The sequence below is a fragment of the Mustelus asterias genome, chromosome 3 (genome assembly GCF_964213995.1).
Source record: "Mustelus asterias chromosome 3, sMusAst1.hap1.1, whole genome shotgun sequence".
NCBI classification, from domain to species: Eukaryota; Metazoa; Chordata; class Chondrichthyes; order Carcharhiniformes; family Triakidae; genus Mustelus; species Mustelus asterias.
In genome coordinates this window covers 129,155,442-129,169,304 of record NC_135803.1, presented here as the reverse complement: position 1 = coordinate 129,169,304, position 13,863 = coordinate 129,155,442, and the positions used below count along the sequence as shown (strand labels likewise).

Here is a 13,863-nt window from a genome sequence, read left to right as displayed (position 1 = left end):
TTCCTATGCTGATAGTTAGGCTGCTCTAAAGTGATGATAATACAGCACAAAGATTGTGAAAATACAACTAAACAGGGACTGGGAAGACATCATTCTCTTAAAATGAAACCCAAAGTTCAATACTGAATTGGAAGGATTGTGCATCAGAGTTCCATGTTGCTTCTTCAAAATACATCTTTTAAGATGCATCATTTCAGCATCTGTGTGCCCTTCAGTGGTCAGAACAGGAAGATGATCAGAAAATAAAAGCATGAATTTACACATCAGGTAAATTTTTTAAAAATACAGGTTTTAAAAGGACACATTTTTAGCACATTGATTTCTTTGGCACCTTTAAGACAAACTCGAAATGCAATTATGCGGTCACTTTTGTGTCAATGCAGTTTTGCCTCAATCTCGCATTCTTAGACTTGGAATATGCCAAAACCTAGTAGGATATGAAGCCAGGTTTAAAAAAATGCTCAATTCAGTAGACCTCCCAGGCACTTTGTGAATTTATTGTAAATTTTTAACATTTTGGATATTAAAGAATACTAATTTCATACTAAAAAGCCTGACCATTATTTGCAGAAGAGTAAACATTTGCTACTTTAAGAAAAGCATGAATCGGAAACAATGCAAAATGACTTTGACACTAAAGCATGTATTTTAAGTTTTTGAACTTTCTTTTTTGAAACAAAAGGAATATTGACACTTACTGAAGCCTCAGAATGTGTTAATAGTTGAAACCAATAATTGCAGGTTAATTTCATTTGCACTGCTCCATAGAGTTAGCAGGGATTTCTTGACAACCTCACTCAGCTTTTGAATAGAGTTTGCTCTGACTGAAAAGCTCTTTTAACAAATCATAAGGTCTCACTAACAAAACGTGAAACGCAATGTACTCTAGAAACCTTAAATCGGCCAACAGTACAATTCTATGAAGTTATTGTGACTTGAAAATCTCACTTGTTCCACAATTTCATTCAGCATGTTCAGATTTAAAACAAGATAGAATTTGCAGATTTGCTCCTTTCCTTTGACAATCAAATCATTTGAAAATCATCTAGTATGACGATTTTCACAAATCTTATAATTCCAATCTATGAAAAACTGGCTGCCTGACAACAACTGATGTTGACAACATGTTCACGCTTCATACAGCAACTGACTATTCATCCAATCTCAAACAACAAGAGGTCAGTTTTACCAACACAACTACAATGACAACTCATTCAATTTTGCTTGAGAACACCCATGAAGAAAATCTTTGCAATGATGGCAAATCACTGAGGGCAATAAAGCTTTCGATAAATTACAGTAAGAATATTAACCCACATTAGATCTTTGCAGAAGTGCTTTGTCAATGTATGTAAATCAGTGAGGTAGTCTTTAAACATATATGACTACACAGATTTACTCTTAACCTAATCAGGAGAGTGGTATAAGCATTTAAGTTATAACTCCAGCATCAATTAAGACATCTACTATCACACAGAAAATGTTGCAAAATCTCAGCAGCTCTGACAGCACCTGTGGAAGAGAATAGAACCAATGTTTCGAGGCTGGATAATCCTTCATCAGAGCAGCTCTGAAAAGGCTCATCCAGACTTGAAACATTGGGTCTATTCTCTCTCCACAGTGCTGTCATACCTGCTGAGATTTTGCAGCATTTTCTGTTTTTGTTTCAGATTCCAGCATCAGCAGCATTTTGCTTTTTAAACAGCCATGTTGAACCAAATCCACCAGCAACCGACTCTCTCACTTTGTGAAGTATGAATATGCTGTTTTATAGGGCTGTGCATGTCACAGTTCCATTAAAAGCAACATTAACAATACCAACACTATATTGTATATAACAATGACAGCACTTCAACCAACGTAAATACTCATCTAATCGAAAAAACATCATTCAGTTATATTACAGCACTGATGCAGTAAAACATCCCAAGACACATCACAGGCGTGTTAACCAAACAAAATTTGATACCGATACACATAAGGCAACACTACATAGATGAGCAAAAGCTTGATCAAAGAGGTAAGTTTAAAGTATAGGTCGTGGAAATAAAGGAGGACAGGTTAAGGCAGGGAATTTGAAGTAGGTAAAAACAGACACCAATGGTGGACGTGGAAGGGACTATAGATGACCTCAGAGGGTTATAGGGATGGAGGAGTTTAGAGGTTGGAAGGGGCAATACCATGAAAGGGTTTGAAAACAAGGTTGAGCAGTTTAAAATGGAGACATTGCCAGATTGTTAGACAATGTAGGTCAGTCACAACGGTGGTGATGGGTGAATGAGAATTGGTGAGAGTTGGGGGCAGAGCTCTGGATATTTATGCAAATTGAAGGGCCAGCCAGGAGAGCATTGGAGTAGTCAAGTTCAGAAGTAACCAAGGAACGGGCGAGGGTTTCAGTAGCAGGTGACAGTAAAGGACAATGGCCTCAGTCTTCTCAATTATTTCGTTGGAGGAAATTTCTGCTCATCCAGAACTGGATGTTGGACAGGTCATGTGAGAAATTGGAGATAGTTGAGAGGTCAAGAGGGGTGGTGGTAAGATAGGTTTGGATGTTGCCAACAAACATGCAAAGCTAAACTTTTCTTTTGGATGGTGTCACCAAGGAGCAGCAAGTAGATGAGAAATAGGAAGGGAGATAAAAATTGATTCATAGGTCAACAAAGGTAACAGTGCAAGAACGGAAAGAGAAACCACTGCAGATTACTCTTAGAGAGATAAGAATGGAACCAGACAAGGGCTGTCCCATTCAGCTGGAGGACAGCTGTTGGAAGAGGAGATTGTGATCAACCTTGTCAAAAGAGACAAATAGGAAAGATGCTTTACCTTTGTCACTGTCACATGGGATATTACTTATGATTTGGATAAAGGCCATTTCAGTACTATGACAGAGGAAGACATTTGATAGGAAAATTTCAAACCTGGATTTCAAGGAAAGATGGCCACTTATTTTCAAAGCAGCAAAACGTGCAAGGACTTTAGATGGGAGAAGTTGGAGATGGGTGGTAGTTTGCAAGTCATGTGTTTTTTTTGATGGGAGGTGATGACAGTAGATTTTAAATGGAGAGGCGCAATACTCGAGGAGGGGCAACCATTAACAATATCAGGCAACATGGTGCCAGGATTGGAAGTTGGGTGGCCAATGGTCTGGTGGGAATAGAATTGAGGAAGCAGGAGGTGGGTCTCGTGGACAAGAGGGGGTCAGAGATGACACAAGGAGATACAGGAGGAAATTGGAGAAAGATGCACATGCAGGACCAGGGCAGAGAGAAACGTTCGGTGAAATTTGACCCAATGAGCTAGGGGAAAGAAGGGAAATAGCAGAGGCAGCTGAATAGATAGCCTCAAACTTAGCAACAAGGATATCCATGATCTCTAGCTTTTGCTGTTACAATGAATTACTAGCAAAATAAAACTGAAAAATGTCTCATCACAACTGAGAAGCTATCGTCAATTTCATTTATGCTCAAAGTAAAGCTATTCTTATTTTCTAAGAACCTTTCACTCCTTTTGAATTTAAGGTGATTAAGACAAACAATTGTTCAATTAGTACTTACTTCATCTCTAGCACTTCTTCTAGCTGTTTTCTCCGTTCTATCCGTAGATTAGCAAGGTGAGCCTCCCTCTCAGCTAGAGATTGCTGTGTTGTGGTCAGCCTGACCTTGGTGGAATCCAGTTCTTCTCTGGTCTTCTCAAGAGTGGCCATCAACTCTTGTAACTGTAAGTAGATGCACAGTAAGACTTCAAATCATCTCTTAAATTCACCAACTAGAAATAGTGCTGTGATCTGCATCAAAAGCAATGCTGCTGTGACATTTTAAAAAATTTTTTGACAGTGTCTAACAACAGTGGAGCCTACTTCAACTTGTTTGCAGGTCACTGAAGTTATAGGACAATTTTCAAGTTACCTAATCTTTTATTTAAACTCATCTCTGGAAAGACGGAGGCTGAGGGGACTCCTGATAGAGGTCTACAAAATCATGAGAGGCATAGAGAGGGTGGATAATCAGAGGCTTTTTCCCAGGGTGGAAGTGTCAATTATAAGGGAGCACAGGTTCAAGGTGAGAGGGGGAAAGTTTAAAGAAGATGTGCAGGGGGAGTTTTTCACGCAGAGAGTGGTGGGTGCCTGGAAAGCGCTGCCAGAGGAGGTGGTGGAAACAGACATGTGAGCAACATTTAATAGGCATCTGGATGGATACATGGATACACCCACAGAGGGATATGGACCGAGTAAGGGCAGAAGTTTTTTTTTAGTTTAGTTAGGGCATCATGATCGGCACAGGCTTGGAGGGCTGAAGGACCTGTTCCGGTGCCGTACTTTATTTTGTTCTTTTCTTTGATCTGCATTTAATCACATAGAGAAGATTACAAATTCATAAAAGCATTGAAACAATGACAATGGCAACAGGTCATTGACTGCTGGTGAGTTTCCTTTATAACTAATATTGGGCCAGAGGTTGTGGTGCTTTATAAGTAAAGGAGAATTATATGACTTAATGAGAAATCTAACTAGGTGCAGTTTGCTGTGTCCATTTAAGGCCACAATGTGTAATCACAGTATTGTTTAGAATAATGAAATAAGATCGGGTCACTTGTATTTGTTGTCAAAACCATGTGGCGTAGAAATGTGCTTACTTGATTGCTCAAATGTGACTGAGGTAAACTAGTATTGATTGATTAAATCCTATTCAAAACTTTCAAGATGAGAATTCTCTAATTAGATCATAGATTGCACTTTGCCACAAATCAATGGAAAAATCAACTAATGAATGAAGAGGATCACACCTCATGTGGGCCACGAGCTTTTCATCCCATGCCCATACTAGGATGAATTCCAGACCAGTGGTGATTAGGGAGGGAGAAATTAGCCTTTGTATAATAACACCACCAAAACCTTCATTGTAGAATTAAAATCTGGAATTAAAAGCAAAATAGCCTAAATTTTCCAATTGACACTGATGGTGACCCATTTATTGATTCCTGTAACATTAAAATAATGCAGATTTGAAAATATAGCTTAACATGTAAAGAGAAAGTATGTTTGTGCAAACATAAGCCATATCTACATAGTACTGACGTATAATATGTCCTCTTGCAAAAGGGCAACAAATACACATCACTGTGTGTTATATAGGTTTCTTTTTAACACCCTTAGTATCACCTCTATTAACTTTTCATCTCTAGCATGCGCATCCCACCCTCTGTTCTGGGGAATTTCACCCACTTAACCAAAAACAAGAATGCAGTCAGTATTGGCGAGCTGCACACTTTGAAGGAAATTAAATTGGCATAATTTAAGCGATTTGAGATCGTGTAATTTATCCTCCAATTTATAAAAATAGCTGATAAAGCATTGAACAAGCAGTTTTTACTTTCTTAGTCTGTTGTTTGGCAGACTGGCCCAACAATATCAAGATGAACAGGAGCCTGGGTTTTTGGATGTTATCCACCTTTTACGTCATTTTGGTGTAACTATCAAGCAGTTTGGACAGAAATGGCCCCAGATCTCTGGAAAATCTGTGCTTTGATCACAACAGGGGCCAACAATTGTCTGGCTTATGTACAGCATGTTTGGTGGGGGAGGCAGCTAAGAGTGTGTGAGGCTAGCATGTGTCTTAACTGGTCTCCAGTGTTTAAAGGCAGTCTGTCCCTCTTAAGGGGGACTCACGCTGGAGAAAAAGGTTGCAAAAAAGACAAATGTTGAAGATTGGAGGTGAAGAGAAATGAAGATGAAGGAGCAGGTTCCTCTACTCAGGGGTGCTATACTGGAGAAGCACTAATCTCACAAGTGCTGGAAAAAAATTTAATGACCTCATATGTACGGTCGAGATCAGTTGTCACAACATCCGTCAGACCCACCACAGCATCAGCCTCTCATGCTGCTCAAGGCACCACACCCCCCCCATCAACATTTACTAGCGTTCAGGACTCACGCCTAGTATTCACAAACTCCACTTCATCCACATCTTCCACTGATGTGAACCCACACATACCCTCCAGCTATTCGACAATGTTAGCCACATCACCCAAACAAAGTGCCACACAATCATTGTCATTCTGACCTTTCCTGAAGGTCAGAAGTTGGCCCATAACTGCAGGGAAAATCAGAGAGGCTGACTGGGGAAGTATCCAGCATCATGGGGACCACTGCGGATGACAGTATATTACTGCCTTATGCCCCCTCAGCTCCCTCCCCACTGGAATGAAGCCAGCGATATAGATGGTGAGACAATGGATCTTGTACTTTTCCCTCCAGCCCCTTTACTTGCCTCAACCCTCCCCTTGCTGCTTTTATACTTTCAATTACCCAATGGCTGCTGCATGGCCAGCCAAAACAGACCCATGAAGAGGGGAGGGAGCAACCCAATACCAGAGATGTGGAAGCATCAGCAACGGATTCGACACGTAGCCATCAGCTCAGATATTGGTACTGCATGAGGTTGAGAGCCAAGTATGGAGTTGTGGTCTGATCTTGTGCATCTGTGGGTATAAGTGAACTACAACCAGGACAGGGGAAAATATAAATGTCAGTCACTGCAGATGCTGGAATCTGAAACACCAGCAGGAAATGTTGGAATGTCTCAATGAAGGGTCTGCCGAAGAGTCATCCTGACACAAAACATTGGCTCCATTCTTTCTTCACAGATACTGTCAGACCTGCTGAGATTTTCCAGCATTCTCCGTTTTTGTTGCAGGGGAAAAGATAGTTTGTGCACGAACTCAACAGCGGCACGGTAGCACAGTGGTTAGCCCTGCTGCCTCACAGCGCCAGGGACCCAAGTTCGATTCCCGGCTTAGGTCACTGTCTGTGTGGAGTTTGCACGTTCCCCCGTGTCTGCGTGTGTTTCCTTCGGGTGCTCCAGTTTCCTCCCACATTCTGAAAGACGTGCTGGTTAGATGCATTGACCCGAACAGGCGCTGGAGTGTGGCGACTGGGGGAATTTCACAGTAACTTCATTGCAGTGTTAATGTAAGCCTTACTTGTGACTAATAAAATAAACTTTAAATTAGGCGAAAGATAAGTTCTGCTGCAGTGGACTCAACTGAGGACCTTGGTGGAGCAGCATACAGGAGAATGCTGATGAGCATGCACAAGGTGGCAAGTTTGTTAGCTAGCTTGCTATGGGCAAGGAGCTTGGAGGCCATCCTTTTCAGTGTGAAATGGAGGTCACCTCCATGACAGCACTAACAGAAACAACAATGATTGACTGTTCAGTAGCTGCTATCACAGCTTCCACTGCAGCACTGGTGGAAACCACACAATGTCAATGCTGCAGTGGCAGTTCAAACAGAGATCATGAGATCCATGCACACCCAGATTGCTGCTGGGATTGCAGTGCTCAAAGAGATATGCAAGTTCCAAAAGTGTACTGCAACAGGTTATTAGGCCTGCTGAGGTGTGGCCAGTGGAATGACAAGGGCATTATGGTGCATACACCTGGCGTCCTCTCTCAGAATAATAACATTCATGTTCCAATATCACCATCCTCTGCCGGTGCCCTTGTTGTTGGCATTCGGACAACCAGCCTAGACTCCTGCCGCCCATGGTGGGGCAGTCCAAAGTTATACCAAGATCCAGAACCACTTGAGGGCATCCTGCAAAGCCATCTAGCCCATCACACTGAAAGCCAGCAGTCATCCACAAGCCATGCTGCAGCACTGGGTAGCACTAGAACAAGCGCTTGCAAAACTGGCATAAAGGGACCATACAAGAGTGAATAGTTAATTTCTTTGTGTACAATTGGATGTGCCGTAGAATAAAATGTAGAGTGGCTTTTATTGATGGATGGTGGACAAGGGGTTGTTGTGTTGGGGTGTCTTTAGTAGATGTAACGGTGGGCAACTGTCTCCATCTTGGGAGCGGGAAAGTTATTTCATTGAAACTGAAGCCTGATCATCTAGTCTCTCTGAACTCCTCCAGTAACAAGGGATCCAGGATGCCACTGCCCCACTAACTCCTTCTCCTCCTCTTCATTCTCCCTACCACCAATCCCCAACCCCCAAGGTAGCTCTGGATTCTTGGATGTAGTGACTGCACCCTCATGATGCTACGTTTGGGGAAAGCAGCAGAGCACCACAAACTTCAAAACTGTACTCCAATGTCCTCCAAGCAGTCAAGGCAATGGAACCATTGTTTGAGAAGGCTGATTGCCTGCTTGACAATGTTCTGATTGGCTTCCTGGCTCTAATGGCCTTGCATGGTTGCATGATTAGGTGCCAAAAGTGGGTAATCAGTCTTGTTCAGAGGGGATTACCCTTCTTCCCTGGTTCCTCTAGGGGCTTGGGGATAGCTGGTTGGACTGATTGGTGCACGCTGCTTGCATTGTGGCTGCTGCCAGGGTAATCAGCATGCACCAAATGACGGTCTTGACAAGGTCACGCATCAACGACATATTTATGGAATGGGAGCCCCTTCTGGTCCAAAACCCCACCCTGTTGATGTGTGGAGCCTGCAGAAGAAGGTGCATGCAGTTTCCTATACCATCAGGAATCCTTGCAAAGCCATGCGCCCTCATCCTGCTTGTGCCAGCTCAATGAAAAGACAATGAACTGTCCTCAACTTGTCTTCATAATCCTCCAGATGCTGTGATGGACAGAGTACTGTGAAATGTTGCCAATGCTTCCCAATATCATAAAGATGAAAGGTGACAGTCACCTTTACGATCACCTCATCCTACCATAAGACTCCAGGTTGAGCTGAAGGAGATGACAATCCAATGACTAGCTTCTTGTTGTACCCAGGTCACCTCAGACACTGCTCCTGGGGAGATGCAGGTCCCAGATGCGCTTGTGAGAAACCCTCGGTGTATAGGCCTTCTGTGTAGAACCTTCCTCCTTCAAATCAGAGCTTTCCCCTTTCTGTATCCTCAGCTTTATTCCCTGTTCATGTTGCAGAACAAGAGGCAGTGCCACCATAACCCCCCCATATCTACATCAAACACTCCTTTGTCCCCCTAAGCACCAGCATTCAAATACCAACTCCAAACACACGGCAGGGGATTCCACAAACTCGGCACCAGCAGAACTTTGTCAACAGTGCCTCAACTGAAACATGTTGACAGGCCCTGAAAATAGAGCTAGGGAAAGGCCATCTTGCAACTGAATGCTTGATCTTTGTTGAGTGCTGTTGAAATTTGGTCAAATTTGGACTCTGCGTGGTCCCAATTTGAGAAAGGGGTGTCTTATTAATTGGTGTGGCTATGTGATATCACAATCACACCAGTTCCATTGCTTCTGGTGTTTGCAGTGGATGTCCATGCCAGTGCCTTTCTTAAGATGGAGCATGACACAGGCTGCGTCGGAACCGGCTGGTCACATAGCACGCACCACCCGGGGAGCATTCAGCTTTAGTATGCTGTCTCCTGACCCAAATTTCACAATCATAAAACTCTTTAAAAAGTGTGTTATTTCTATAAATTTTCTTAAATTACAAAAAGATGGGTTTTTTTTAAGCAAAGGAGGGAATGCACTAATTATTGAAGACAAAGAAAAAAAACCGTATAACCCAATGGATAGAAAACAGTTAACTTAAATCAGGTTTGCAGTTCAACAAAATTAGTTTCCTATAATACAGAGTGTTTAAAATTCTTTATTGGATTCAAATCAACTCATGCTAGCATAATTTAGCTCCAGGACGTGGGAAACCAGATCACATGCTTAACACAATTATAAAAATACTGGTCCAGATTTTGTGGTAGTTATGACAGCAGAACTGTCAGTGTTTGCTGTTATTGCTCCTCTGAAACTGACACCAACCTCTGGAGTCCGCACACGTGCAGGTAAATGTGGACAGCTAGAATTTGCTGTCAATTAGTCCATGCGTCTCAGTGGGTGCGCCCCACTGTAATCTATCGGAAATCATTGAACTGGTAAGAACTTGAACTCTTAGGGTCGGATTTTCCAGTCACGCTCGCCCCAAGACTGGAAAATCCTGCCCGAGGTGAACAGACCGTTGCATTGGTCCGTGTCCCGCCCGGGGCGGACGGGACAGGAAAATTTCCCTTAGTCTCCCTGTAAAAGTTCTTGAAAAGTTTACACCTTATTGAATGAGGTGAAACGTTCTCCCCGTGCCTGCGTGGGTTTCCTCCGGGGGCTCCAGTGTCCTCCCACACTCCAAAGATGTGCAGGCTAGGTAGATTGGCCATGCTAAATTGGTCCTGAGTGTCCCATGATATGTAGGTTAGATGGATTAGCGGGGTAAACATGTGGGGTTACGGGGATAGGGCCTGGGTGGGATTGTTGTCGGTGCAGGCTCGATGGGCCGAGTGGCCTTTTTCTGCACTGTAGGGATTCTATGATTCTATGAAGCTGGGGAACTAAGTTCATAATTACTGCTAAACAGCTTCACTGCCCTCAAGAGTGATTCCATATTTGTTGAATGTCAAATTTCTCTATTACAAGAAATGTCTTACTTTAAATGTTTAATATTTTAGCTTCTACCTTAATCCCACATGCGTCCCAATCATTCATTTTGTTCTGTACAGAATTAAAATTGTTTGCCTCGTGTGAGAATACTTCAATATGATTGGCTACTTACCCTGCATCATGATGTTATTGTTGCTGGATACCTGGAGGTCGCCTTGACATTAGGAGAGGCCCCAGATTCAAAGTGAGGTCAGGAAAGTAGAAGTCTACTCCACAGAGATTGCTAAGTGACTTTCTCAAAGGTTATTGGCCATGCCACTGACTGCAAAATCCAGGCCATTGGATTAAGACTAAAGTATACAAATTTCCTCAAATAGTCACCTACCGGGTTAAAGTATTGCTCAGTATATCTGCCAGGTACTGATTATCACTCTGTGTGGCGTCTGTTGATCTCAGTCTGGATATCAACTGGGACACTAAAATTATCTTTACTGCCCTGGGATAAAGAGGCCAAAACAGTCAGATTTGCCGCTGTTGGTTGCCATGATCTGATCATGCTGGAAGGTGCATTGGGCTCAACTAAAATTGTGCATGTGGTCAAAGAGCATGCTAACACTCACCTGACTGGTGTTCACACAAGAAAACTGCTCAAGAATTTGCCATTTTCCCACACTTGGGCCTCTCTCCTTATCTATGGATTAGAAATTTAGATAATAATCCACTACAGCTTCTGGTCCTAATTCAGCATTCTCAGCTGAGGGGCAGGAGAGGAATTTCTAAATATTAGATGATACTATGTCACTTTTTCCACAAAGTAGACTTAATAGTACAGTTCAGTGCTAATAAAACCTCGGCACACATGTGGTAGGCAGTTTAAGAGCCACAGATGATGTGCTACCCAGCTTCTTTTAACAAGTTAATTCATTTAAATAACCGACATACTGCAGACATTACCTAACCTTCAGGATGAAGATTTTTAGGTAGAGGACAACTTCAGCAGCCATTTTTGTCTGGAATTTCAACAGTTAATTTTGAGGCAATTAACTCGAAGGACAATGTAACTTTAAGACAACAAAGTAAGTGACATAAAATGCTTCACAGAGGACAAAACAGATGCAAGAAATAGCAGGAGAAGGATTAGGGAGGAGGAAGCTTTTGAAAGGTGAACAGCAAGGAGTTTGGGGGGGGGAGAGGCCAAGAATGCTGGACGCTCTGCCATCAAATGGAGCTGGGGAAGAGAAGGCATTTTATGCCCCCCAAACTTAGAGAGGGGAAGTCAGTCGTAGCTTACAAATTTATTCTCTCTGAGAAACACATGGGGCAAAAAGCCTGGGCAATAGTGAGGTGGGGGAAAGAAGGAAAGGGAGAGGTAAGTGATGTAATTGAGTAAAAATAAAACCAAGTCCTGTTGTTTTCCGGTGGGATTTGATCAAATGTGTCATGTAATTTGCTTTTAACAAAGTAATGAGAGATATGGACGAAGAACAGAACAAACCAGGTCTTGTTTTATTATTTATATGCTGAGTAAGATGAGTGACGACTGTCTGGGGAACAAAAACATTTTCTACTGAAGACTGAATGTCAACGTATAGCACACCAAAGTCAATTAAAGCTCAGCAAAAATAGCCAAAAAATACTTCAATTAAGGATCTTAGAAAATGACTTCCTGTTGCATTTGTGTTGGCACTTCCATTCTTATCTCTTTTGGAATCAGATTCTAGAACTGGAGAGGAATTTGAGCAGTTTTGTGCTGGCAAGATCTTTCCACAGGAAACTACATTCAGTCTGCTGGCACTTACTTTGCATTGGTACAGATACATATTTTAAATAATTAAAGTATATAATTGCCAAAGAAATACACCCATATTTTTAAGCAGAGTGTCAAACGCGGCATTCACAGAATGCAAAACCAAGGTCTCGGGTTTGTCTTTACCAAGTTATTTTTTATTCCATTGCACTGTTACTCCAGGAATTTACGAGCTTTTATTGCAACTTAGCTAGCCATTAATGCCCATTTACACTGCATTTTTAACCCTGTCAGTAAAAAGAGATTATCTGAAGCTGTTCTGTGATGCACATTTGTTTATGTAACACCGTGTGACTGGAATTATCAACCCACCCCCATTATAAAGAATTGCCTGGAAAAGCTCACAGAGAAACAAATTCTTCTGATCTTGTACTGACATAGCCCTTATATTAAGTGAAAATTGTTCACGAGAGATATTAACAATTATAGGATAGACAAATGGCATTTTGAATAAGATAACTTGGTTCCTTCCACCTCCTGGCTTTCCTGCTGTCTTGAGTAACAAGCAGATTTCTATTTTTCTTTTATGGCAAACTACCAGGATTGCAAAAATGGGAGAAAAGAATAGTTTGCACAGCTATTTTTTCCTGCAAACGAGGATTAAACAAACAATATCAACTTTACGTGAAATCACTTAGTTTAACATCCCTCTTTAAGACATAGGGAATTGGCAGTATGTGAGTGCCTGAGTGAGGAGCTGGATTTTACACCATGCAATTATACAGTACTGTCAATCTGATCACTCTGCACAATGTCAGCAACACTAAGTGCAGACCCGAACTAAGGGGTGCACCACGGCTGAGCCATAGAAAATGCTTCAATTAAATGGCACAATTTTCATCTCTCTGAGAACACGACATAGTAAATCAGGGTGAATTAAAATTATGCAAGATAATAGACTGACTAGAGGTGATGGCTTTGCTGGGATAGAAACAATGCCGAGGTAAGATAGTAACTTTATGCCTAAAAACAGTGAATTTTGGTGTCCCTAGAGCTGTCACATTTTTTTAAAAATGAAAGCCATCTGGATCCTTCTGCACGTAAAGAAATACTGCAAAATTAAACACTCTTTGGTTATGATTGTGTCATGCTGCCAGAATGCATGGAACAGCTGCACAACTGAGCTCTAGCCCGAGGTGGAACGATCATCAACACCTGGAATTACGGGATGCTGGGAGGTACTGAGCCCATCCCCATCCCAGCACCTATCACCCCCCCCCCCCCCCGTCCCGTTCCACAACGCCCCCGACCTCTTTGTTCCTATGTAATTTTAAAAAATCTAAATTTTTATTGCAATTAATCATTTAATTCTTCCCAAAACATTAAATCAATTATGGGCTAGATTGTCTGCATCTTTAAAAATAAATGGATAGAAACATTTGCTTATCATTTTATGTTTGCTCATCAGTTTTAACAAAATTAGTGAAATCTACAATTTTGAAACATGTGCATGAATTTTATGCTCCCACGTTACGCTGGCGTGTTTTAGGTGAAGTGTGAGCGTGAAATAGCACAGATAGGCTTCCCGCTGGGTTCTCTCCCGCCCACCAGACCTCGCAGCAATTTTACGCTGGTGTGGGCAGGCGAGGCCTTAGACAGGTCACCCGCCCTTTCTCCAATTGAGGCCCAAATAATTGGGCTTAGGCATTGAGCGGGAAGAGGGGTGGGTGGTCGCCTCCATTAGAAGCCCTCTT

General features: G+C 42.2%; 1 protein-coding gene across 1 annotated transcript in view; it reads right to left on the bottom strand.

Moving 5' to 3' along the window:
- Positions 1–13,863, bottom strand: part of LOC144491587 (ERC protein 2) — a 764,742-nt gene that overhangs the window by 284,891 nt on the left and 465,988 nt on the right. Inside the window, exon 16 of the mRNA XM_078209614.1 lies at positions 3,555–3,715. Coding sequence (XP_078065740.1) covers positions 3,555–3,715 — 161 coding nt within the window. The remainder of the gene's footprint in view (positions 1–3,554; positions 3,716–13,863) is intronic.